General features: G+C 39.5%; 3 protein-coding genes across 9 annotated transcripts in view; 1 reads left to right on the top strand and 2 right to left on the bottom strand.

Annotated features, from left to right (window-relative positions):
- The window catches only part of LOC129769145 (rho GTPase-activating protein 68F), an 82,493-nt gene extending 65,567 nt beyond the window's left edge, over positions 1-16,926 (bottom strand). The window contains exons 1-3 of one of the 7 annotated variants that reach the window (XM_055771230.1): positions 16,787-16,926; positions 16,176-16,295; positions 15,722-16,127 (exon numbers count right to left, since the gene is read on the bottom strand). In XM_055771230.1, the coding sequence (XP_055627205.1) occupies positions 15,722-15,773 (52 nt within the window). In that variant the 5' untranslated portion in view covers positions 15,774-16,127; positions 16,176-16,295; positions 16,787-16,926. Of the gene's footprint in view, positions 1-15,721; positions 16,296-16,353; positions 16,479-16,533; positions 16,726-16,754 lie in introns of those variants that run through there. The other 6 variants (XM_055771229.1, XM_055771231.1, XM_055771232.1 and 3 more) reach the window with 6 other exon arrangements.
- Positions 16,927-21,975: 5,049 nt separating this feature from the next.
- On the top strand, positions 21,976-22,786 carry LOC129768306 (NADH dehydrogenase [ubiquinone] 1 beta subcomplex subunit 5, mitochondrial). The gene is made up of 2 exons (XM_055769858.1): positions 21,976-22,111; positions 22,249-22,786. Exons 1-2 carry the CDS (start codon positions 22,024-22,026, stop codon positions 22,722-22,724), a joined length of 564 nt encoding a protein of 187 aa, XP_055625833.1. The 5' UTR covers positions 21,976-22,023; the 3' UTR covers positions 22,725-22,786.
- Positions 22,787-22,830: 44 nt separating this feature from the next.
- LOC129768308 (autophagy protein 12-like) lies at positions 22,831-23,545 on the bottom strand. Its single transcript, XM_055769859.1, has 3 exons — positions 23,331-23,545; positions 23,141-23,277; positions 22,831-23,081 (listed from the first exon to the last, which is right to left on the bottom strand). The coding sequence occupies exons 1-3, from the start codon at positions 23,437-23,439 to the stop codon at positions 22,959-22,961; spliced, it is 369 nt and encodes a 122-aa protein (XP_055625834.1). The 5' UTR covers positions 23,440-23,545; the 3' UTR covers positions 22,831-22,958.
- Between the last annotated feature and the right edge of the window lie 465 nt (positions 23,546-24,010).

Consider the following 24,010-nt stretch of genomic DNA (forward strand, 5'->3'; position numbering starts at 1 on the left):
ACACCATCAAAATTTCCGCCCCCAAAGTTTCGCTTCGATCTCACGACATTCCGCTGACTTAAATCGTGCCAAAAGCAACTGTAACAGTCCGGGCCATCCATTAAACTTTTTTTCGTCGGAAAACACAACATTTCGCAATTCTAGTTTCCATTCCATGTATTGCCGGGCGAAATTTAGACGGTTCTGCTTATGAGTGGTGGTCAGTTTCGGCTTCCCTTGAAGATTCTTCCACTTGATGTTTGATGACTCGTTCAAGATGCGCGCAATATGCCTCTTCGTTACTGGAACAACTAATCTACCTTAATTTGTGAGCAGGACAATCGTTTCTTGGTTGCTTTGTGTCGTATTTGACCTTTAAGACGCAAAGTAACTTTGGTGTTCCCTTTTGTAGATCGTTTTATTCCATATTTCGGGCCCACAAACTAGACGTGAATCACTAATCTGACCAACTTCTTACATTGCACATCTTATATTTACCGTGCAAATTGAATACTCCGAAGTAATTTTTCAAAAAACACAGATGCTCTGATTTTTTGAAAAATCGGGCTCTGAACATGATTTTTATGCTCTGCGGCTAAACGTATGTCTCGGGAAAAAACGGTGTTTGAATATTAACATCCACCGATGCCGCCTTGTGCGTATGTGAGTTGACGCGCGTTCTTTCAATAAAAGTGACTAAAATATACTACCACTACAACAAATATGTATCCCGAAAAAAAGAATATTCCTGATTGTTTTGAAAGTGTTTCAAGTTTTTTTAAAGTGCGGCTAAACGAATGTCTATCACTGTATATTCAATCCGCGTAATATTTTGTTTGTAACCAGGAGTTACATTTTCAACGATAGACTACGTCTATCGGGAATATATTGGAGGTACAAACTGAAAGCTTAAAATCGGTGGCGTCACAAAAATTGTCCAAATTTGAGCCCTTATTGTTCAGTCGTTTATTGATGGTTTATCGCGTATTTTTGCACCAATCAATTTGGACACTCCCTAACAATCTTCTGAAATATAACACATTCTAAATATTTCAGCAGATAATTCATCTAAATTTTCAACACATAATTTGATTCGAAATTCGATAAAGTAATAAGCTTCTAATTTCTATCCCCCCGAACTATTAAATTAGTTACCGAGATGGAATCAGTCGTCGAGACGTGTAGGGTAATATCAATAGCGGCAAGGCCGTTGTTGCGATTGGGCGACTGCACCTGCGGTTACGGCGTATTTTATTCGAAGATATTCAAAATCAACAAACAACAAGTACCCCTAAGTGATACTACGTCAATCAGGCGGTCGTGCCTGGAACACAACTCTTTGACTTTTTGTCTCATCACGGAAAAATATATTGTTGGTCCCGTCGCATGGTTTTGGAAGTGGTGCCTCGATGTTGCGAATGGGAAATTACAAACATTCGACCACAAGACCGAACCTCAGTAGAAAGGCGATGCTCTTTGTAAGGTTGGACCAGAAAAATCTGTTCTATCGTTAGTTATTGAAGCTTGATATAACGGTTATTTCTAAATTTGAAATTTGTAAAACTGAAAACGATTTATTTAACGGTGGATTACGTTTTTCGGGAACATTTGAGAACGGCTAATTCACTAATTTGACCTACTTCCAACAACAACTTCTAATCACGTCGGTCACGTCGAATAATTAATTTAACTCGAAAAATCGGTGCCCTGCTAAATTTATTAAATTTAATTAATTATTCGACGAAAAATTTCTGCTATGTATCAGGTCACAAATGGACTTACAACGACGTTCAAACCTGTAATCCTAGCCAACTAGGATTCACTAATCAATTTATGTCATAACGCCGACTTCTGCTTTTTTCTCTCCCCCTAACTCTTTTAAAAATTGATTTACGATCGCATGATGACAATGCGAACCTTCCACACACTACATAAGAATCCATATATGTTTTTGAAAATTGTTTATGCTACAGCCAATCGCGTAAACAGACGGAAATCACCGTACCATTGAAAGCGAAGATCTCCGACGGATCGAATCGCGCGCGATGCTGTAATTACCCGTATTGTTGTTGTTCAAATTTCCTCCACTCATCTCAAACAAACGGCGCTGTTTTCCCTTTGAGCATAAGACTCCGTCGTGGCAGTTGAACCGCAAAAGCCGGTATGTCTATTTCAACTAGACCACTATCTGCTTTTTTTTGTTGTTGTTTAGTTTATTTAATGAATTTTAATGAGAAATGGAACTTTCCTCATATATCTACGCGAACTTTCGTGGCGCTTCGTTTTCCCCGTTTCATTGTCAGTGGTGACAGCTGAAGCGTGCCTCGCGTGGAGGTGAATGCGCGGGTTGCTTCCACCAACGGCACTATTTGAAAGGTAGTTCGGGGTTAAGGCTTCGCGCTCATGTGTATTCCTAAGCATCTTAGCTTTTACCGTGTACTTCCTGTGATGTTTTTCGACGCCTTGAATAGACCTTCATAAGATCCCACATACACCACTCGATCAACACCATGGCCACGGAATAAAACCTGTTAATCAACATTCGGTTTGTGGTTTTAAACCGTCTTTCTTCAGCGAGAGACGCGAGAGGCCCCGTTCGAGGACGCCTGCCTTGCATTGGTGTGCGCCGAAGGATTGAACCTTGAAATGTTCATTCTTTGCCACAAGCAAGCATTCATCGTAACACACAATGGACTGGTTTCGATAGGATAGGCTTCGTTCCGATGGCGTAATGAAGAAAGCGGTTCCTTTCTAAACATGCAAATGTGTGATGCAGTGACAGTGATGGTTTGATGAGCTTCGGTGCGCGGTCGCTCGTATTCAGATCTATCTGTTGGCAGTTGGAGAACCCACATTAGTGGAATGCGTAGAATGAAAGTTGATGCAGCCTGTGCAGTGGCAACAGGTGTTATGACGGGGTTATGAGCTCTAATGAGGATGAGTACCGCACGTTTTATGCTGATGGAATTCACTGACGCCAAAATTGAATTCCTTCGTGACCATGGACATACTGGGGTATATTCCGAGAGTCGCTTTACGACGCGACGATCCGTTAAACCTTTTTTTGATATTCCGAGAGTCAATGTAAGCGCCAAATATTCCGCGCGATGAACTCTGTTCATTTGTCGTTGTATTCTCGGAGTCCTTTTTTGGTTACAATCGTTACAAACGCGTGACGGTTTGTGTCGGTATTGCTTCTCCTCTTGACTCATTTTAAAGGGTATCAGCGAGTGTAATGGCAGAAAACAGGTTATTTGAGTGCTGCAGCGAGTTTAAGATGGAGAGAAACAGTGTTTGCCAATTGATCCATTCACTGAGAATGCATCATGAAACAGCAGGATCATACGGACTACCCAAAGCGAATGATTCATATTCAAATAATGTAGCAGATCCTGATTGTTGTCTCAGAGAGTGCAAACTATATGATTATTTAGCTCGATAGAGGCTAAGGGAAGGGTAGTCAGATTATATTTTTCATTTTCAACGCTGCTATCCCTTGAAATATATTGGGAAATGTCGTATATTGTCAATATATGGCAACACTTAAACATATCTCGTGTTATACTTATCGCATCGGGTCATACTATACGGCTATTTACAGACGACAATCTGTGCTACAAGTGTCGTTTTGACAGTGTCCTTTTCAGTCTCAAGTTATAGCGCGTCAAAGATGGAGTCCACCAAGCAAGAAGTTCGCCATATTTTACGTTTTTACTACCTGCGAGGTAAAACTGCAACGAAGGCGGCCGAAAAAATTCGTGGAGTTTATGGACCCGATACTGTAACGATTCGAACAGCACAGCGTTGGTTTGATCGATTTCGTTCTGGTGTAGTGGCTGTCGAAGATACACCCCGTACGGGTTATCGGTTTCCACGACGATTGACCTACCGTCGTGGAAACCGATAAAATCGTTGAAATCATCCAAGTAGACCGGCATGTAAGCACTCGCTCGATTGGCCAGGAACTGGGTATAGACCATAAACCCGACCCGACGAACTTCGTCGCGCCCAAAATAGATTTTTGATTTGAATACTTTCAAACATCCTCGTTTTCATACTAATTGAACGTTAGTGAGTCCAATCACTGAACTCTTCATTGATTGATTGCCCTTTGACCCTTCACAATTTCCTTTTACTATAAATTGTCTAGTACTTCTACAAAAATTCGTCCTTATAATATAAAATTATTTTCAGATACAGTTCTCGTTCAAGATTCTTCAAGCATTTGGAAATAACATGTTTCTCGGTTGCATGGAATACATGTTTGATACAGAGAGTATTACAAAATAAAGGCAGCTCAAATCGGACCATTCCTTCCTCGGGTTTAGGGCACACCAACACATTTGGCCTTCCATTTTTGTGTATATAGATACAAGATATAGGAATGCGTTATTCCGTCTGTAAATCCTTTTTCACTTTCGAACAAAAATCAATTTCGTTAGCGCCAACATCAAATGGACTAACAACGCTTAGCTAATTGTAGAACATATGGGAATTCAATTTTCCGAATTTTCCGATTTTTCTCTTCGCTATATTGATCTAGGGGAAGAGACGAATACAACGAAACATAGATGACTCAAATTGAACCATTCCTTCCTCGGGTTTTGCGCTTACCAATACATTTGGCCTTCCATTTTTATTTATATAGATAGATAGATATACGATATGGTAATGCGTTATTTCGCCTGAAAATCGATCTCCACTTACGAACAAAGATCAATTTCGTTAGCGCAAATATTGAATGGACTAACAAGACTTATTATGATGTAATTTTCGAATTTTCCGAGCTTCCTTCAGTATTATCCGAAATTTTTCCGATTTTTCTCTCCACTATATTGATCTACGGGAAGAGACGAATACAACAAAATACAGGAGGCTAAAATCGGACCATCCCTTCTTCGGGTTTTTCGCTTACCAACAGATTTTGCCTTACATTTTTATTTATATAGATGTATGTACTGGATAGATTTCAACCATGTAATCTAATTATGATATGATTGCGAAGTTTAAGCTTTTTTTCCGTATTATAAGTCTTAGTCAAAAACTTTCCTAAATAATCAAAATTAGGACTCTTGAAATTTGCCTTTTCGAAATGATATTGAATTACTATTTCATACGTCGGCCCTTGTGGAAAAGGTGTATTTTCTGACGTTTCTAATAATGAACCCGTATTAAGTTGTGGTTCATCTGTTCGTCACCATTGTCTCATCACCCTCGGAGGACCCTCAGAATAGCGAGAGATATGTCATATGACACCGACGCGATGATGCTCTCCTATACCGATGCGACTGTCGGAATAGTCCCCACTGTTCATGCGTCTCTGCTAATTCTTGGCTCTTTAGAATTGGACATTCGATTGGACAGACTGAGCAGTGTTTGTCAACTCTCTATAATATACGCCAATTCGAGAGCTTAGTTTGCACATTTTTGTATATTTATATGTGACCCTTTTCCATAAAGTTAATTCCATATTGAAAGTTTATGAGAGGATTTCGTTGAGTTTTTTCGCGTGGAATAAGTGAATCAACTCCAGGATGGTTTGAAAGTTTATTAAGCGATTCCCCTTTTTCCACAGCTTGTTTTCGTTTTCATCGACCACAGCAGTTTCATATGATGTTCACCTGAATTCCGAGTCAGAAGGAATTCCATTTTCTAAAATGTGATCTAATGATACATTTTACTGAAACGTACTCAATAACATGAATTAGTGTATAAGCACAAATTTTTTTTTTGTTTATATGAGGGCCAAAAACGGCTAAATCTCGAGTGCAAGCACAAACGTCCCCCTCTAGCCCGAGATCAAAAAACATCCTCCTCCTCCTCCTCCTCTATGGCGCACTCCAGACGGCACGTGTCGTGTATCGAACACTGGAATTGTAGTCACGAACGACAAAGGTGCTCATTTATCAGTTCTAAAGCGTCGGGGAATCTTAAATGGCGGAGCTATAAATTCTCGCGTTTCACGACCTCATGGCTGCCGATGGTTTCCCAAGGGAGCATGAGTCGGAACGGTTTGTCTCTGCCTCGCATTGGGTTATGCTGTCTGTTTGAATCAGACCATTTTTTGTGTGGAAAAACTAAGGTAGGTAACACACACATCATGCATGTGAATAATGCAATGCCACTAAGTGATTAAATTTAGACGATTTATCATGCTTGTAGGATGCAATGATATTGGGGATGTTTGATTTACCGTAAAACCTTTTATATTATAATCAAGTTATTACTATGTCTAGAGACTTTCCATTCTTCTCGTTGAAAAAGAAAAATACTGTCGGAGGAGTACGATTTTTTGAGGTGTTATTCTACCTTTGCCTTCGTTTTCCTGAATGGAGAATATGTGACACAGAAAACTATTAGCAAAAAACCAAGGCAAAGGTAGTATAACACTTCGAAAAAGAAATAATTTCTGGAAGCTATCTCTGTGGACGTCTTTTCGACTCATAGAAGAATCGCTCTCCGTAATTTTGGTATCTTTTCCTACTAAGAATGAATATATTTAATTTCCAGAAAATACAAATACCAGATTATTTTCAGACACAATTCTCGTTCAAGATTTTTCAATCACTTGCAAATAACATGTTTCTCCGTTACATGGAAATCTTTTATACGGAAAATATGATAGAATAAAGACAGACCCCTCCTGTCTTCTCCCCTTAGAGAGGGGGAGGAGTGTTCATTCACCATAGAAACGTTTCGTGCCCCCTACAATCTTCACTTGCCAAATTTGGCTCCATTTGCTTGATTAGTTTTCAAGTTATGCAGAAATTTGTTTTTCATTTGTATGACAGCCTACTCTAAGAGAGGGGGAGGAGTGTCGAACCACCATAGAAACATTTTTTGCACCTCAAAACCTCCATATGCCTAATTTGGTTTCATTTGCTTGATTGATTCTCGAGTAAACCACCGTAAACACATTTATTGCACCCTAAACCTTTCACATGCCAAATTTGGTTTCGTTTGCTTGAATAATTCTCGAGTAATGCAGAAATTTGTGTTTCATTTGTATGGTAGCCCCCCCTTAGAGAGGGGGGAAGGGTTTTCAAACTACCATGAAAACCTTCCCCGGCCCCAAAAACCCCTACATACCAACATAATACATACATAATCGAATCACAAAAAAGCTATTTTTCTATTAATGTTTGACATTCATACATTAATGAAAAAATTGTTTTCTTGAGATTCGATTATGTATAGGATTTGAAAATATTTAATGAAAAAAAATGGTCGACAATATATAATCGTGTCCGACCTGTATATAGATTTTTGTCGTAGGACTACGTCTAACCGGAAGATATAGGGAGTAAAATGAAAATCCAGTCAAAGAACATGTAGGAAAAATAAAAGATTTCGAACGCTTATAACTCAAGCTTTTCTTAACAGATAACAAAGTTGTTGGCATAAATTGATAGGAAATTTCACTACGCATCTATCAAAATGAATAGCTTTTCATTTTTTATGGGATAAAAAATTGAATCATTGTTAAATGTCAATCCTCAGATGCTCCTCAAATGGTTCCAACCAAAAGGAGCAACCAGAGTAACAGCGGAATATAATCCTCCGCAGGCTGCAGATCTCCCATCAGCCGATAGTTTTGTACGGTTCAGGGTAGTGCAAACACCGACCCAACTGAATCGATGCATTGTGCGCAAATGCATACCTCTCAGTACCGATCAGTAGCGTGTAATCGATCCAGCACACAGTGATGATACTGATGTGAAATTGTCTGTGCATTGGCAAAATGAGGGCGAAAAATTCGACATCGTGAGAACAGAAATGAATCCATTGATGCTTTTCAGGGCTACCAAACTTTTAGCAAAAGAATTATTAAAAGTTATTCAGAATATGATGTATTCTAAAGTGATATCCGGATAATAAAATAGTATAGTTTTTCGAACTATTTGTTTGGGAAAGATGTTTTTGGGAACGTTAGAGATGTAATTTTGCTAATTGGTACAGAAAAATTACTCGAATATTCGATAAGTTATTTAAATTGATAGCCCTCGGTGTATTCCTACGTCTCTTCGGTGATATCCCCGACATTACCTACCCACCTTTTTTCTGTATTATAGAGACTTTCAACGCTTCTGGCTGGTTCGTCACTTTACTTCCGTTTATTGGTCAAACGACTTCTTTAGAAAGTTCGTATTGTGAAGCAACGCATTCTCAGAAATACGTTTCGTGGGACAGATGGTCTTTATTTATTTCCCCACTGACCAAAGGGTGTCCCACATCAAATTGGGTAGTAATAGTTTAGAGTGTATTGTTTACACTGTTTTTCAATCGCTGTCAGTTTTTCGAAAATTAAAAAAAAATTGCGTCGACCAAAAAACTACGTCGCGAATTGATTTTGCTGACTCTCTAATCGGGACATCGGAAAACGCGAAATTCCAATGTTTCGTTTAGGGATGTGGCCAAAAAAAATTAATCTGTTCAGGTCTTTCGTTCAGAGAGCCAAGGACCGGAAGGGACTGCATACGTACAAAGGCTCCAAATCGTGATGAACAGCAAAATACGGTGGGAGAGTCACGGGCCCGGAAACTGTTTTATTGCTTATTGTCACATCATGGATTATGAGATTTACGTCAAGGCGGACTTCCGGCAGCTTTCGGGATCACTGTTCATCACTGCCCAGCACAAGTTTTATGTACCGGAGGAAGTAAGGAAGCAAAAACTTTCAAAGTTTGCCAAGAAATAAATGATTAACAAGCAATCTGCTCATGTAGCTAACGGAGTGCGCCGTTCGTCACTACCGGGACTGTAAACGGGCAGATCTACTTCAAGGAGTATCTACAGAAGCGTCTGCTTCCTCTGTTGAAGCAACACGAGGACCCTACAATCTTCTTGTCGGATCTTGCTTCATGCCACTATTCATAGGATGTCTTGGAGTGAATGAAGCCAACGGGGTCACTTTCGTACCCAAGAACAAGATCCCCCCAACGCACCGGCACTAAGGCCCATCGGAAAATACTGGATTATTATGAAAATCTGAGAAAGAAATAAAGAAAAAGTGGGTTTCCGTACAGAAGAAGCTGCAGCAAGATGTGGTAAAGAACCTTATGAGTGGAATTAAGCGTGGAGAGCATACGGTTATGTGCTCCCTAGGCCGAGTGGTTAGCGTCATAACTAACATGCCGGGTGTTCGGGTTCGATTCCCGTTCTGGTCGGGGGAATTTTTCGTCAAAGAAATTTCCTCCGACTTGCACTGTGATCACGCGTATTCTAGAGCTTGCCACTCAGAATGCATTCAAGGCGTGTTATTTGGCATAGAAATCTCAACTAAGTACTAATAAAAATGACGCAAGTAATACTACGTTGAGACGGCGAAGTTCCTCTAGGAACGTTAGTGCCATTGAAGAAGAAGAAGAAGAAGCATACGGTTATGGTATTGAAGTTGAATGAAATAAGTACACCTATCCCTCGATTTACACTGAAGATTGGCTCCCGACAAAACCGTGTAAAATAAAATCCCCGATTTTTTCTATGTAAAACCGCGTAAAACGAAATATACTCCCCTATTCAATTTAGTCATTTAAGTGAAATAAAAATAAAACATCTTAAAAATCTACCTATTAAATATATTATTCAAGAAATCAAATATGTAATAGGTTTATTCGTTGCCATCAGTCTCAGGAACTACCAGTCTTTTGTTTCTGATTGGTATGATGTCACTTTCATCACAAGAGCATTTCAGAAGCGATCCTGGTTTAACATTCAACGAATTCGGCAAGAGCAGAGATTGAGGAGATTTTGTAATAAAATCTGTAATTAACAGTTGCGTAGGTTTTTTCGCCAAACCTCTATAGACCTCTTCATTTTGACTTAAACAACTGTTAATATCTTTCTGGAAATGAAGAACTCGTTCAACCTTCGTGTCACATTGTAGGAAATGATTTCCCAATTTTCTTCCCAAATCAAGTCCCACGCGGATGTATTTTGCTGTGAACGTAACTGCTTCAGATTTATCTTCATCAGAATTCTTGTCTTCATCTGGTTTGTCGGCTTCATGAATCATGTAAACTATATCCTCTTCATTTAGTTCGTTATCTGCCAATATTTTCTCAATATCTGCTTGAGCAAATCTTCAAAACCTTCTCCTCCTATAGAATAAATTTCTAAATTTATTCCAAGCACCCATCAGTGATTCGCCATTCTTCATTTGTTCCAAAATGTACTTGAATGTTTGCTTGATGTAAAGTGCTTTAAATGTCGAAATTATTCCTTAGTCTAAGGGCTGTAATAAGGAAGTTGTATTTTTTGGTAAAAAAACAAATTTCACATTTTCGTGTTGCAAATCTGGAGAATGACCAGGTGCATTATCAATCAATAGAAGTGCGTTTTATCCGTTTTATAAATTTACGAAACCATTCCTTGAAGGCCAAGGCTGTGACCCATGCTCTCTGAGTAGCCATCCAATAAACAGGAAGATTTTTTTATATCTACTCCTTTAACCTTCCTATACTCGCGCATAGGACAGACCGATCATCAATGAGGTGGCTGAATTAAATGACTATTCAAACTGAATGAAGTTAAAGAAAAAATATTTTCTGGAGTTTTTTCACTCAAGTATATCTTTTTCTTTGAATAAATGCCAATAACGCCTAGAAATACACAATAGCAATATCACAGAGACGTGCACAGCCTGTGAGTACACAAGTTACCATTTTTCGCGCGAGTACAGAAGTGTTAAATGAACGTGGAATTTCAGATTTGTTTATAACCCATCGCTTTATCATATAGTCGCCTGAAGCATTGCAACAGAAAAGAATTGTTATACGACTTTTTGCTACTGTATGTCAACTGACCGATTTGTTCTTTCAGGCATTTTTTCTAGAACAACCAGGACTCGCTAATATTGAAGACCTGATCGAAAGTGAAAAGTCGGCAGCAATTAGTCTAGCGAATTGTGCGGGATAATGTCATACTGCAACTTAACCAGCACATGCACTTTCGCCTTTCATTTTTATGTTATACGATACCTTCTTTCCATCCAAAATAGTCTGGAATCTTCATTTTTTCGTATTATCCTTATTGTGGCTTCATTCATGGAAAATTGTTTAGCAACATGCATTTCTCTATCACGTAAACGATCCAATATATTTATTTTTGATTCCAAAGATATTACTTTCTTTTTCTTTTCTATTTTTATCGATGTTTTTGGCATTACGAAGCTTGAAAAAGTGATACAAATTACACATAAAGACTCAAAACAAACCTATCAAATTGATAACTTATCAGCACTAATAAAAAAATTCGCACTCGTAGTCAAAAATATGAACTGGTATTCGTTTGCTTTTAGATGTACTACTTTGAATTCCATAAATGTATACACAACAATAAGGACAGTCTCCCATTATCGCCATCAGTGATACCAAATGAATGGGATCCACTATGTTTTCAATGAAATGTGTATATGCGAATATTCAATCATATATACGTTTTTGAAAGTTTTTCAAAATTTGTTAATTTATAAATCATGTAAAAGCGAAAACGTGTGAAGCAGGTACCGTATAAATAGGGGGATAAGGGTATACCAAAAGTTTACTAATGGGTTATGTTTTATTGTCTGAAATTTTGAAAAGAATCGGTCAAGTAGGTAATTTTCTACGGTGTTTTAAGTGATGCAATTTGATGCGGAACACCCTTTATAATTCAGAGAAGGATGATAAAGTGGCAAGAATAATTGAATAGAATTCACATTCACGTAACCAACAATCTTACTAACCGAGTTGGTCAGCTGCTTAAACGACCTTCAAATTGGAAAATTGTGTCATCCCCGGATTCAAGCGATTGAACGTAAACATAGAAGGGTTATATTTTGCAATTTTTTCCCAAACAAAATTTTTCGCTTCGTTCATTTCTTTTTCTTTGTTTATTTTTTCTAGAGACTTTGAGCTTGAAAATTAATTCCGCCTCTAATTTCGTCGATGTTTTGAAATTTGCACATAAACTGATAAGATTCGATTTTGAAACGTGGTGTTTCGATCAGCGAAAGGAAATCTCAATTATTTTAGTTTCACACAGTGACTCACTTGACAGCTACAATACGACAGTGGGGCTTAGGAGCCGATCGCACCAAAGCGCTACAGCACTCCACAAAACATGCAATATTCTTCGTTGATCGTTCGAGTAAATTATCAAATAAATATATTACCATGTAGAAGCATGCGTGAAACTAACGTATAATATTAGGCTGTCAAAAAAGTCCTGCGGTATTTCCGCGAGGTGTCGTTGTAAGCGCGTAGTTCTAGTTGTAAAGGGTGTGTCACATCAAATTGCATCACGGAAAAAACGCTGTAGAAATTTAATTTTTAGGAATTATATCTTCAGCTTTCGCTTATAATCAGATAAGAGTGTATAGATCACGTTGGCCATGCTTCACTGTCAATTTTTCGTAAATTTGGAAAAATGTCGTCGAGCGAAAAAGAGCGTCGTGAATTAATCCTGTGCACTCATTTCGAGAATCCGGAGTTGTCACATCGGGACATCGGTAAGATGCTGGGAATCGTCCAATCCACGGTCAGCAGAGTACTAAAACGATACTTCGAGAACCTAACCATCGACCGGAAGGTGAAGAACGGCAAAAATGGATGCTCCGTCAGTGAAAAAGATCACAAGCGCGTAGTTAAGCAGTTTAGACGTGATCCGAGAAGTTCGGTCCGGGATGTCGCCAATAAGCTGAATTTGTCAAGTTCATTCGTCCAGCGGACCAAGCAGCGGGAGGGCCTGCGTACATACAAGGTTCAGAAGGCTCCTAACCGCGACGAAAGGCAAAACATGGTGGGGAAGACGCGAGCCCGGAAGCTGTACACCGAAATGCTGACGAAGCCGCATTGCCTGGTAATGGACGACGAAACCTACGTCAAAGCGGACTTTCGTCAGCTGCCGGGCCTGTTGTTCTTCTCCGCAGAGGACAAATTCAGCGTTCCGGAGGAGATTCGCAAGCAGAAACTATCCAAGTTTGCCAAAAAGTACATGGTGTGGCAAGCGATTCGCTCTTGCGGAAAGCGGAGCGCCCCCTCCGTGATGACCGGCACAGTAAACGGGCAGGTTTACCTTAAGGAGTGCCTACAGAAGCGCTTACTACCACTATTGAAGCAGCACGAGGGCCCGACCATCTTCTGGCCGGATCTCGCTTCGTGCCACTATTCAAAGGACGTGTTGGAGTGGTACGAAGCCAACGGGGTCACCTTCGTGCCAAAGGAAATGAACCCGCCCAACGCGCCGGAACTTCGCCCAATAGAGAAATATTGGGCGATTATGAAGCAGGCCCTCTGGAAGAACCGAACCCAAAAGTTGTCAAATCGGAGGCGGACTTCAAGAGAAAATGGATTTCTGTTAAAAAAAAACTACAACCTGACGTTGTAAAGAACCTTATGGACGGTGTAAAGAGGAAGGTGCGAGCATACGGGCTTGGGCTCGAAGTATGAATAAAAAGAAAATGCCAAAAGTTGTTTAATAGTTTTTATTTTACTGTCTAAAATTTTCAAAAGGATCGGTCTACTGGGCGAATTTCTACAGCGTTTTTTCCGTGATGCAATTTGATGTGACACACTCTTTACTCATTGTATCGAGTCATACTATAGCTTGTTGGAAAGGTATTTTTGCGCGCTATAATATAGTCCTTGACAGTGTTTTGTTTGGTTAAGTCGTTCGTGAGTTATAGTGTCGCAAATATGGAGCAAAATAAAGAGAAAATCCGACATATTTTACAGTACTACTATGACAAAGGCAAAAATGCATCTCAAGCTGCCAATAAAATTTGTGCAGTTTATGGACCCGATACAGTTTCCATTTCCACCGCACAACGATGGTTTCAACGTTTTCGTTCTGGTGTAGAGGTCGTCGAAGATGCGCCACGCTCCGGAAGGCCTGTCGTCGAAAATTGCGACAAAATCGCTGAATTAGCCGAGAAAGACCGGCACAGTAGCAGCCGTAGCATCGGCCAAGAGCTGGGGATAAGTCATCAAACCTTTATTAACCATTTGAAGAAGCTTGGATTCACAAAGAAGCTCGATGTATGGGTGCCACACACATTGACGCAAAAAAAACATCTTTGACCGAATCGACGCATGTGAATCGCTGCTGAATCGCAACAAAATCGACCCGTTTCTGAAGCGGATGGTGACTGGCGATGAAAAGTGGGTCACTTACGACAACGTGAAGCGCAAACGGTCGTGGTCGAAGCCCGCTGAAGCGGCTCAGACGGTGGCCAAGCCCTCATTAACGGCCAGGAAGGTTCTGCTGTGTGTTTGGTGGGATTGTCAAGGAATAATCTATTATGGGCTGCTTCCCTATGGCCAAACGCTCAATTCGGACCTGTACTGCCAACAACTGGACCGCTTGAAGGTAGCACTCATGAAGAAGAGGCCATCTTTGATAAACAGAGGCCGCATTGTCTTCCATCAGGACAACGCCAGGCCACACACTTCTTTGGTGACGCGCCAGAAGCTCCGGGAGCTCGTATGGGAGGTTCTTTTGCATCCGCCGTATAGTCCGGACCTTGCACCAAGTGACTACCACCTGTTTTTGTCCATGGCGAACGAGCTAGGTAGTCAAAAGATAGCCACAAAAGAGGCCTGTGAAAATTGGCTATCCGAGTTTTTTGCCAATGAGGAAGCGAGCTTCTATAACAGGGGTATTATGAAGTTGGCATCTCGTTGGGAACAAGTCATCGAACAAAACGGCGCATATTTGACTTAAAACAGATGATTGTAATTAATTTTATGAACAAATGAAAATTCAAAAAAAAAATACCGCAGGGCTTTTTTGACAGCCTAATATAACAAAATATCGCCCGATAAAATGAATGAATGAATTTTTGAATTATATAGGCTTAAACTTTTCAATTCATTCGCCTCTCCGATAAAAAGGTTTTTACATTTATGGATAAATGCATTGATTTCTGACGAGTGATGAGGATTTTTTTTTTATTCTCAAAAAAATAATTCTCGTGGGATAAAAGATCACCCGATCAAAAAGCATGCAGAAACTGAGGTACACAGTCATTAAAAAATTGTGGCCATCCGAGTATATCAATTCGAGTTTCAACAATCTTTAAAAATAATGTAACAAGTTTCTCCGTTTGAAGTGCTTTAGAAACGAAATGAGTAGTGATGTATTTTGACTATCATTTATTAAACGGATGTGGGAAACCCGTAATCCATATCAACATCTGCATCATTGATGTTATGCTTGCAAAGTAATATAGCAGTAAAAATTTAAAAAATATTCCCTGAATATTTGTTTTCGTATAAAATGTACAGTTCAGCCGGTAAGTGGTGAAATGTTTTACGAGTTCTATGATACGAGTACAAGTTGAAAGAATTTTCTTTTATAAAAAGATATAAAGAAAATTAATTGTTTTTGGCTTTCCAAACGATCAAAGAAAGAGCATTTCTATTAAAAAGCATGGGAATAAATATACTAGATATTAATTCGATTCCGTTCATGGTCATGTCATTCTATCTCGCGTCCATGCATTTCTATGTTGTTTGAATTGAGATCTCCAAGGCATTATGGATCGAAAAAACTGCGACTGATTCATCCATGTCACATAGCCTTTCGAGTGAAACCGTTCGCATATCGGACTATCGCTTGGGCAGGCGTGTGAGTACATACGCGATAGCATGGTCATAAATGCGATAAACCGATTATGCTTTTCCGCTCTCATACGTTCCACTCCACACACAGTTGTTGAATTTGTGATCACGGAGTTAAAATAAAACGGGGTGACACTTACCTGGAAATCTCACAGGCAGATTGATATTGTTCTTCTGCTCGAACGCCTCCATTGCGCTGATCGCAAGCTGATCACTACGTGATGTGTTGTATTTACGCGAATATCGAAATTCGGCTCCGTTGACGAAGACTAATCAAAATTACTCTTCTTCCTCTGTACGAGTGAGCAGCGACGGAGGATTGTTGTCATGTGCCACGTTATCACTTACCATTCGTCTAACATCCGAGTATTACTTTTTCTTGTTTCCACTCGTGCTCGTTTTGATATGCAAATATGCGATTCCTCTGTGTACGTCTTATATATTTATTTTCACCGCTTCCTGGTTACGACGGGAAAACACGCACTTTCGCTTTCGTCATCGGTGGACTGGCACTACGCCCTTGGGACTCCCCTCGCTAGCCTTCCACTGGATCAGTAAAAAAGTACGCCCTTTTTAACACATTTTCACAGCAACCTGGTTACAGCGCGAACACGAACACACCAAGGACATTCACCGTTTTTCTGTTCTTCTTGTGGTCAGAATTGGGTTGGGTCAAGAAAACATCCACTATTCGCTTCGAAGCATTTTTCAGTTCTGTAAGGAAGCAATTTCGATTAACAGAGGCGATAAATCGAACACATAAAACCTATACAAATCTTAAAATAAATAATTGATTGATGTTTCCCGTAAGAATGTAATATAGCTCGACACACTGGAAAATTATTATTTTTAGTTGCGCTTGAATGAACAAACTTTGGCAAACGACATGTATATAACAATAATTGTATTCCGTTCTTTATTGGCACTGGTCGCGGACATCTGTTTTTCGTACCCTTTCCCGTTCAAGTAGGCGTTGAAGGTCGCAAACCATAAATAGCCTTTGCTACTGCACAAAATAGAATCAAACACTTTTTTCATCCAAGAACTACGGGTGCGCTGATACACTGTTTTTCGCTTGCAAATTTGTTCATCCTGGCACTATTTTCTAATAAGATTTTTCTTTCCGTGCAAACTCTACTGTTTTATTTTGACCAAACTAATAAAACAAAATACATCACACTACACTCAATCTTCCACAAACTCACAATACGAAACGATCTTTTCAACCCGACGCGTAGTTTTCGTTTGACTCGGTTGCCTGGAGCTGACGAGTAAACAAGAAACGACGACCAAAGCGTATGAAAACAAGTTTTGCCTTTCGGCTGCGATTTCTTTGGCGTTTTGCGAATGAGTGCCGTGGGTGTGTGCGTGAGAGCGAACGCTAAGGCGAATAACGCGATAACTAATAAAAGGTGGGATTTTAACTTCATATTTTGGTTTTTGTCAAATGATACAAAATGATGCAAAATTTTGACATCTTGTAAACAGAGTAGTGTTTCCACAAAGCAGCGATAATACTTATGACAGACATACAGCTGTACTAGCGTTGTACTTCGAAAATTGTATGAGCGCTAGAAGCATGCAAGCAACTCGGTACAATCGTTGTACCTGTACCGACCTGTTTTACCGCTGTACATGGCTACAGCTTGTTAATTCCAACTGTGCGCAGCGCCATAGACGGGTAATGGTGGGTAGCATGAACAAATCGAATCAAAACACTCGGTAAATATTCGTTTCATTGATTTTCTCTTGAGTTAATAACTCAGATTGGAAACTTGTTTGTTATATTTGATAGTTTAGACGCTAAATAAAAACAATTTTCATTGAAATATGTATTCAAATGCGTGGTCAAATTTCTGATTGTCAGTTCAACATGTTCGACATGGTACAATGTAGAACCAAAGTATGTGTGTAATGCTACCGTGGTACCTGTACAACGCTGTACACGTACAACGCTAGTACAGCTGTATTTCTGTCCCTGGTATAGGGCTCTTGCTACAAATACATGCAGAGCATCTGTTGGGCAAACATCATTTGTTTACATTCGTAGCTTCTATGCAACAGAAGCGAATTCATTATCAATCGACGTTCTTGTAGATGATTTAAATATAGTTGCGATCTTTCTATTAGCGCGAAACATTTCATAGAACTAACATGAACTTTGTGAAACAGTTAGGCAAGCTATTTACCGAACAAGAGCTTTTGTGTGAGGCATATTGCTTAACTTACTAGCACCTACAGTGGAACCTCGATTATCCGCGAGTGGATGAACCGCGGTGCGAAAGCGAGTTTCATAGTAATTCTCGTGTGACCTTCTCGAAATTCGTCAGTGAGTGGTAGGCTCTTGCTCTTTTGTTTTGGTGCTGCTTTTCACATTATCTGAACACTGGTGTATATGAGCTTATAGATGGATACTTCAATGATTTCTGTATTGATAAAACACAGTTTTCATACTCAAATATGTTTTTTTCGTGTTTGAATCTTATTTTTAATACTTTATTGCGTTATCCGCGCTGACTTTGCCAGACTATTCCGCGGATAATCGGGATTCTACTGTATTTCGCGATGTTCATTGAGCGACTTCCCTTCTTCTTCTTCTTCTTCTTCTTCAATGGCACTAACGTTCCTAGAGGAACTTCGCCGTCTCAACGTAGTTTTACTTGCGTCATTTTTATTAGTACTTAGTTGAGATTTCTATGCCAAATAACACGCCTTGAATGCATTCTGAGTGGCAAGCTCTAGAATACGCGTGATCACAGTGCAAGTCGGAGGAAATTTCTTTGACGAAAAATTCCCCCGACCAGAACGGGAATCGAACCCGAACACCCGGCATGTTAGTTATGACGCTAACCACTCGGCCAAGGGAGCACGACTTTCCTATTAGAAAGACGAGCGACTTTCCTATTAAATTTGAATCGAAAAAATAACAGGAAAGGATTATCAGCACGTTCGGACCTAGATTCAAGACACAGAGGCTCGAGCTCACGTTCGAATGCTTCCTTGTATTTTCCATGAATTAGCCAATTGATGGATTTTCTTCGTTTCCGATCAATTTTCTTATAACCATATTTCACTTCTCCGCAGAGCATTCAGGTACCCGGAAATCATATCTGAGGGTTGGTTGATCTTTCTGGCTGAATATGCTCTTAATTTCAACATAATCATCTGCTTTTTTGGGCGAAACTAACCACCGATTAAGAATATCTGCAAACGAATATTCATTATAGTTTACTTCTTCGCGAGACTAGCATTTTAGGGCAAAAAGCACGAAGCACACTTCACACAATCCGGCTATACAATCGCATTGTGCAGCTTGCACTTTTTTTTTATCTGTGAAACTTTTTGAATAATCAATCTGCTTCGATTAATATGGATCTTAGCCATAACAGAAATTTCTATTTTTCTCCGTATATATGGCTTCGACGCTAAAAGTAAATATTGTTATGTAAAGAGACATATATTCGCATGTTATTAGTGTAGTGTAGCGCGTAATTTCTACAACTATTTCGCTAAAATAATTATTTAAACAAAGCTCAATCTTGTCGATCCATATAAATCCTATGCAGCGATCTATTTTGCCTGCCCAACAGACTAATACATATGCACGCTGCAAGTGCCCTATGGCTGAAGATATATTGGATTGCTATTGCTAAGTGAATTGGAAAGTTTAGAGTGAAAATAAAATTGTGAACAGATTTATGGAGAGACGCCGAGTTTAAGAGCTACTAAGAAGTAGTAGTCGTAGAAGTGTAGAAGCGTAAGGTAAAAAAATTATAGGAGGCTGTGTCCAAGATACGACCCCATTGTTTTACGTAGAACTACGCTGTTATTTTATATAAGTCGCTTGTTTATACTTTCGGATATTACTCTATAATGCTGTGAAATTTTAGAAACAACTGCTTAGTAGAATAATCTCTAAAATGGTTTTTTTCATTGTAAAATCAGTTGACGAGTATTGATTGATGATTCACTCTTGCCCTCGCAAAACAATACACTTGCTGATCGTATGTCGCAAATTATTTCATGTCAATGCATTGAAAATTTACCTCGAACGCTATTCCGGTGGCCTTTTACGCAATTGACATAGACTCGGCTACAGTCGATTATATACATGTTACACCAGCACCATTATTCCACATCTCATCTCTACATCAATATATCTTTGGCACCGCATGGAAACAACAACAATGACAACACTTGCAAGTATCAAATATCATGCTACATGTTATTCAGTATTGCCTCAAAGGAATCGCACCTCTAGGCATCGTTCGTACAACGTAAACCAAGCGCCAAACAATCGTTCGCCATAGCATGCATACAGAGCCATACATTGGTGGCTTGAAACTACTAGGAATATAAACACTTCTCATCATTTTGCGCTATTCTCAAAAGAAACGCTTCTGTTAATATTACTGGCCTCGAAAAAAGTTGCATTACTTTCTCATGCTCGAGAGAAGCGCAGCTGTCACCCTTAGTGGAGGAAGTTTTGCTACTGGGAAGCAAAAGTTAATCACATACAAAATTCCAGAACATTTACTTTCTTGGTGACTAAACAAGTGAAATAAACTCGTTTTGTTAATATCAACAACTTCGAAAACAGTAGTATTGCTTCATTATGATCAATATTAGCGCAAATGCAATTCTAGTTGAAGGCAGTTTTGCGACTGACACGCGAATCTAAATAACTTATAACATTCCAGTAAGACATTCAAGTTGCTTGGTATTCCCCAAATAATTTTGGGCGCACAACCTTAACGCCTGCTTCGCCATAACGTCAGTTTAATGTATTGAGGCATACTCAAAGGCACCAACGAAGCCCTTATAATAACAGAAAACAAACAATGTTAACTGCTTGGAAAAAGACTGGATTGTGCTACACAGCTTGTATTCTGCTGTAACACCCATCGATGCGAATTCGCTGATGAGTTTGTCAAGAGCGACCGCCTTCACCACCAGCGGAGGGAGCTTGATTTTGGTTGCTGCCTGGGTAACGGCGTTTACATTTTCGACCGACGCGCCGAAATCGCCTACTTCGCTGTTGTTCGTTGCGGTGTCACACTCGCGAAGGCTCGGTTCAGTGCGAGCGCTTTTCACCGCACCAACATCGCGTGCATCATTAGATGACGCTTGCCTCGAAATTTTTTCTTGCCCCTGGCAATGCGTTCGTTTTTTACAGGGCTTGAACCTGCCTTCCTCTTCTTCTTGCACACACTACACACACACTACGCGAAGCGTCCAATTTATGACGCGAAAAGAAAAACACACGATACGAATAACGCGAAAAACGAACAGAAAAACCAAACGACGATATCCAAGTTGGATTACCACTGGTGGGGTCCAATCTTAGATCGAAGCGCAGCGAAAGCAAAGTGAACTGGATTGCTCAACAGTCTGATGCCGAATGAAAGTTTGCCTCAGCGAGATCCACCGTTTATACTCTAGGCGAGTATTCCCCTTCATTCTTCTGCTTTTCCTTTGTTCACGGAGACTTCAAATCCTACGATTTCCCCTTTGTTGGTCGTCGATAAGTTGCTCGTTATTGACAGCTCTGTTCGGAAGAGCACACAAATGGACAGAACAAATGTATGGGAAAATGGAAACGCCTAAAGTTTTCATGAATTTTAACCATTTACAAACCAGGGGATTGTAATGTATATCATAATCAACAAATCTTAGGGAATTTTTGATTCGTTTAGTATGTAGATCGCCAGAATCCGTTAGCGGCAAAAATAGTTATTAACGTTAACTTTATTTCATAAAAACGTGACCTGTTTTCTGATTTGGCACCCTTAATTAAAGACGTAGTTCAAAAGTGTCAAAACATAGGGTTCGTTTATTTTGAAACATTTATTCAAAATCACAAAATTTATAGCTGTACTGGAATCGTGAGCACCATAGCTGACCTGAAAATAAAGTTCGTCCGAAAGGATTAGGCGAAAAACTGTAAATGTAAAAAGATGAACCTGAAAAGAAATAGAAAGTAATAAAAAATATTTCAGTTTAAAGCTGCTAACAACAAAACGCTGCTGTTGAAATTGGTGTCCCAGGCTGGTCCGAACAGTTAGTTATATAGGCAGTGTCAATAGCCTGGGTTTAACCGTTTTATTGTTAAATAAGAAATTTACAAGGCAAGCAAATTTAAAAATTCATGAAAATGTAAAACAGATTCCGCATATTTTTTAAAAGATGTGAATATTTCAATAAAATGGTTATTTTACGGGTCTACGTGGACATTACCTATATCCCCTCCCCCTCACCATGGACAATTTCTAAAAAAAGACTGTATATGTGAACGACGAGAACCACGTAGTACATGGATGACACTTGAATGTTTTGAATAACTGAAGCTGAATTGTGGCTTTAGAACACCCCTGCGGTAATTTCGCTGGATTGACATTTGACTGTTATTGTCAAAATCGTGTATAGCTCAACCAGTTGAAAAATGGCCATCTGGAGCTCGATTTTACGTTCTCCGCAAATTTGTACTGCGATTGTCCGCAGCCCGGCACTGTGCAATGCTAGTAAAAATGGTAAGAATTGTCACGAATCATAATTATCCAACTTTAGTTCACCTGCGATTAGAATTATTGAAATATTCACAAGGGAGGCTTGTTATGCAACCCAATCAGCAAAGTTCAACAATAACAAAACAAACTTTTTTTTGCAGCACTGATGCAGTACCGCGCTATGTCCGGTGGCCATGGACCGAGAATGTTTACCATCACACCCTCACGATTCCAGTGGCACAAGTTTAAGGATCTGTTTCATTTCTACGTAATGGTTGGTGCGATCCCGGTTCTCGCGATAGTGTTCTATACAAACGTCTTCATTGGACCAGCTCAGCTGACTGAAATTCCGGAAGGATACGAGCCAAAACACTGGGAATACCACAAACATCCGATCTCACGTTTTATCGCGCGCTACATAATGAACAATCCGCAGCAGGATTATGAAAAGATGCTGCACTTTTTGCACGAGGAAGGTGAGAAAGCTGAGATGCTGGCGCTGGAGAAGAAGATTCGTGAGAAGATGGCTGAGAGACAAGACTATCAGTCGTACTATTATCGTCCTGCCATCGGCAAATACCATCGGGTGGCGAAGGAAGCAGCAGATCACATCGACTCGCTGCGTGGTGATAATTAAGCGGTGGGAATGTATCGAAGCAATGTAGATTCATTATTCAATAAACGTTTTCCTAAATGAAATATGGTTTTTCTTTCTTAAGAACACAAATTACGTACCCAACAAATACGCTGCTATATCTAATTCAGTGTATGCTCATGTTAGAAGCATCGCAAAGCCTTACATTAAATGACTTAGAGTGAAACGAAGAATGGTTATCACGGCAGCTATAATTCGATTTCGATTTCATTCAATTCAGCCCCAAGCTTGACTTTTAGCATAGTGCAGCACTAGCTTTCCGTTGGCTCCGTAACATTCATACAAGTTCTTAATAATTTGATCCGGTGATGGTGCGAATGTTTGATTGATGTACAAAAACTGGAAGAAATTAATTTTGGAATCTTGTCAATGGGAATCTCGACGAGCCGATGACTCACCAGTTTCTCTCCAGGCTCCAGCTTCAAGTATTTGTGGATAAATTTGATGATTGCACTGATTGGTTTCTCCTGATCAACGGTCCATTTTTTCTGCTTCAGTATTGGGGCATTTCCGGTGGCATGTAGGATGATGTCAACTGAAATAAAACAAATAATGAAGGCGTTATTAATCCAAATCAAACGCATGTACCTTTCTTCGCCTCTTGTTTTTCCTGTTTCTGTTCATGGCCAAGGTTCAGATTTTCTACGTTGGAAGCAAGATCTTTGTCGGTGGTCTCAGATACTTGATCGGACATCATTTCATGTGGTCCCTCAACTCAATTTACAGAAAAAATGTATATTTATGAGATAGATCGCAAGATTTTTCGGCTGCTTTTGTTTACTAGTTGTCTGAAGATAAAACACATTCGTGATTGAATGCAAGGTAAGAATATTACAGATTTTGATTGTGTTAGTGCGACGAAAAAAACAAAACAAAAACTAGGGATGTCATTGATTTTTAAAATTCGTGAATGATTGATCTTCGTATTGACCGGATGAGTTGTTCGCCTAAATAGTTATGCGATTCTCGTTGTTATGCTCGTTAATGGGTTATTTCCAGTCAAATTACCTTAGTATTGCAAAGCGAGAATTTCACGAGAATTCAAATTTCTTCCAAATATCTCTCGGTACCCTTTTTTAAGGTCTTCTTTCGCGTTCTACAACTGCAATAGATTCATTGATTTTTTTCTATTATCGAGGCCTTAAACTTCAAAGTTCATCTGTATCCTTGAAAAAGGTCAATTAATCAAAGAAGGGTCCTGAAATTGAACAGAAACGATTGTTTCTGTTGATATCTCCGCACTGGACAAATTTAAATATCCTTCTCTT

The sequence above is a fragment of the Toxorhynchites rutilus genome, chromosome 2, assembly GCF_029784135.1.
Source record: "Toxorhynchites rutilus septentrionalis strain SRP chromosome 2, ASM2978413v1, whole genome shotgun sequence".
Lineage (NCBI taxonomy): Eukaryota > Metazoa > Arthropoda > Insecta > Diptera > Culicidae > Toxorhynchites > Toxorhynchites rutilus.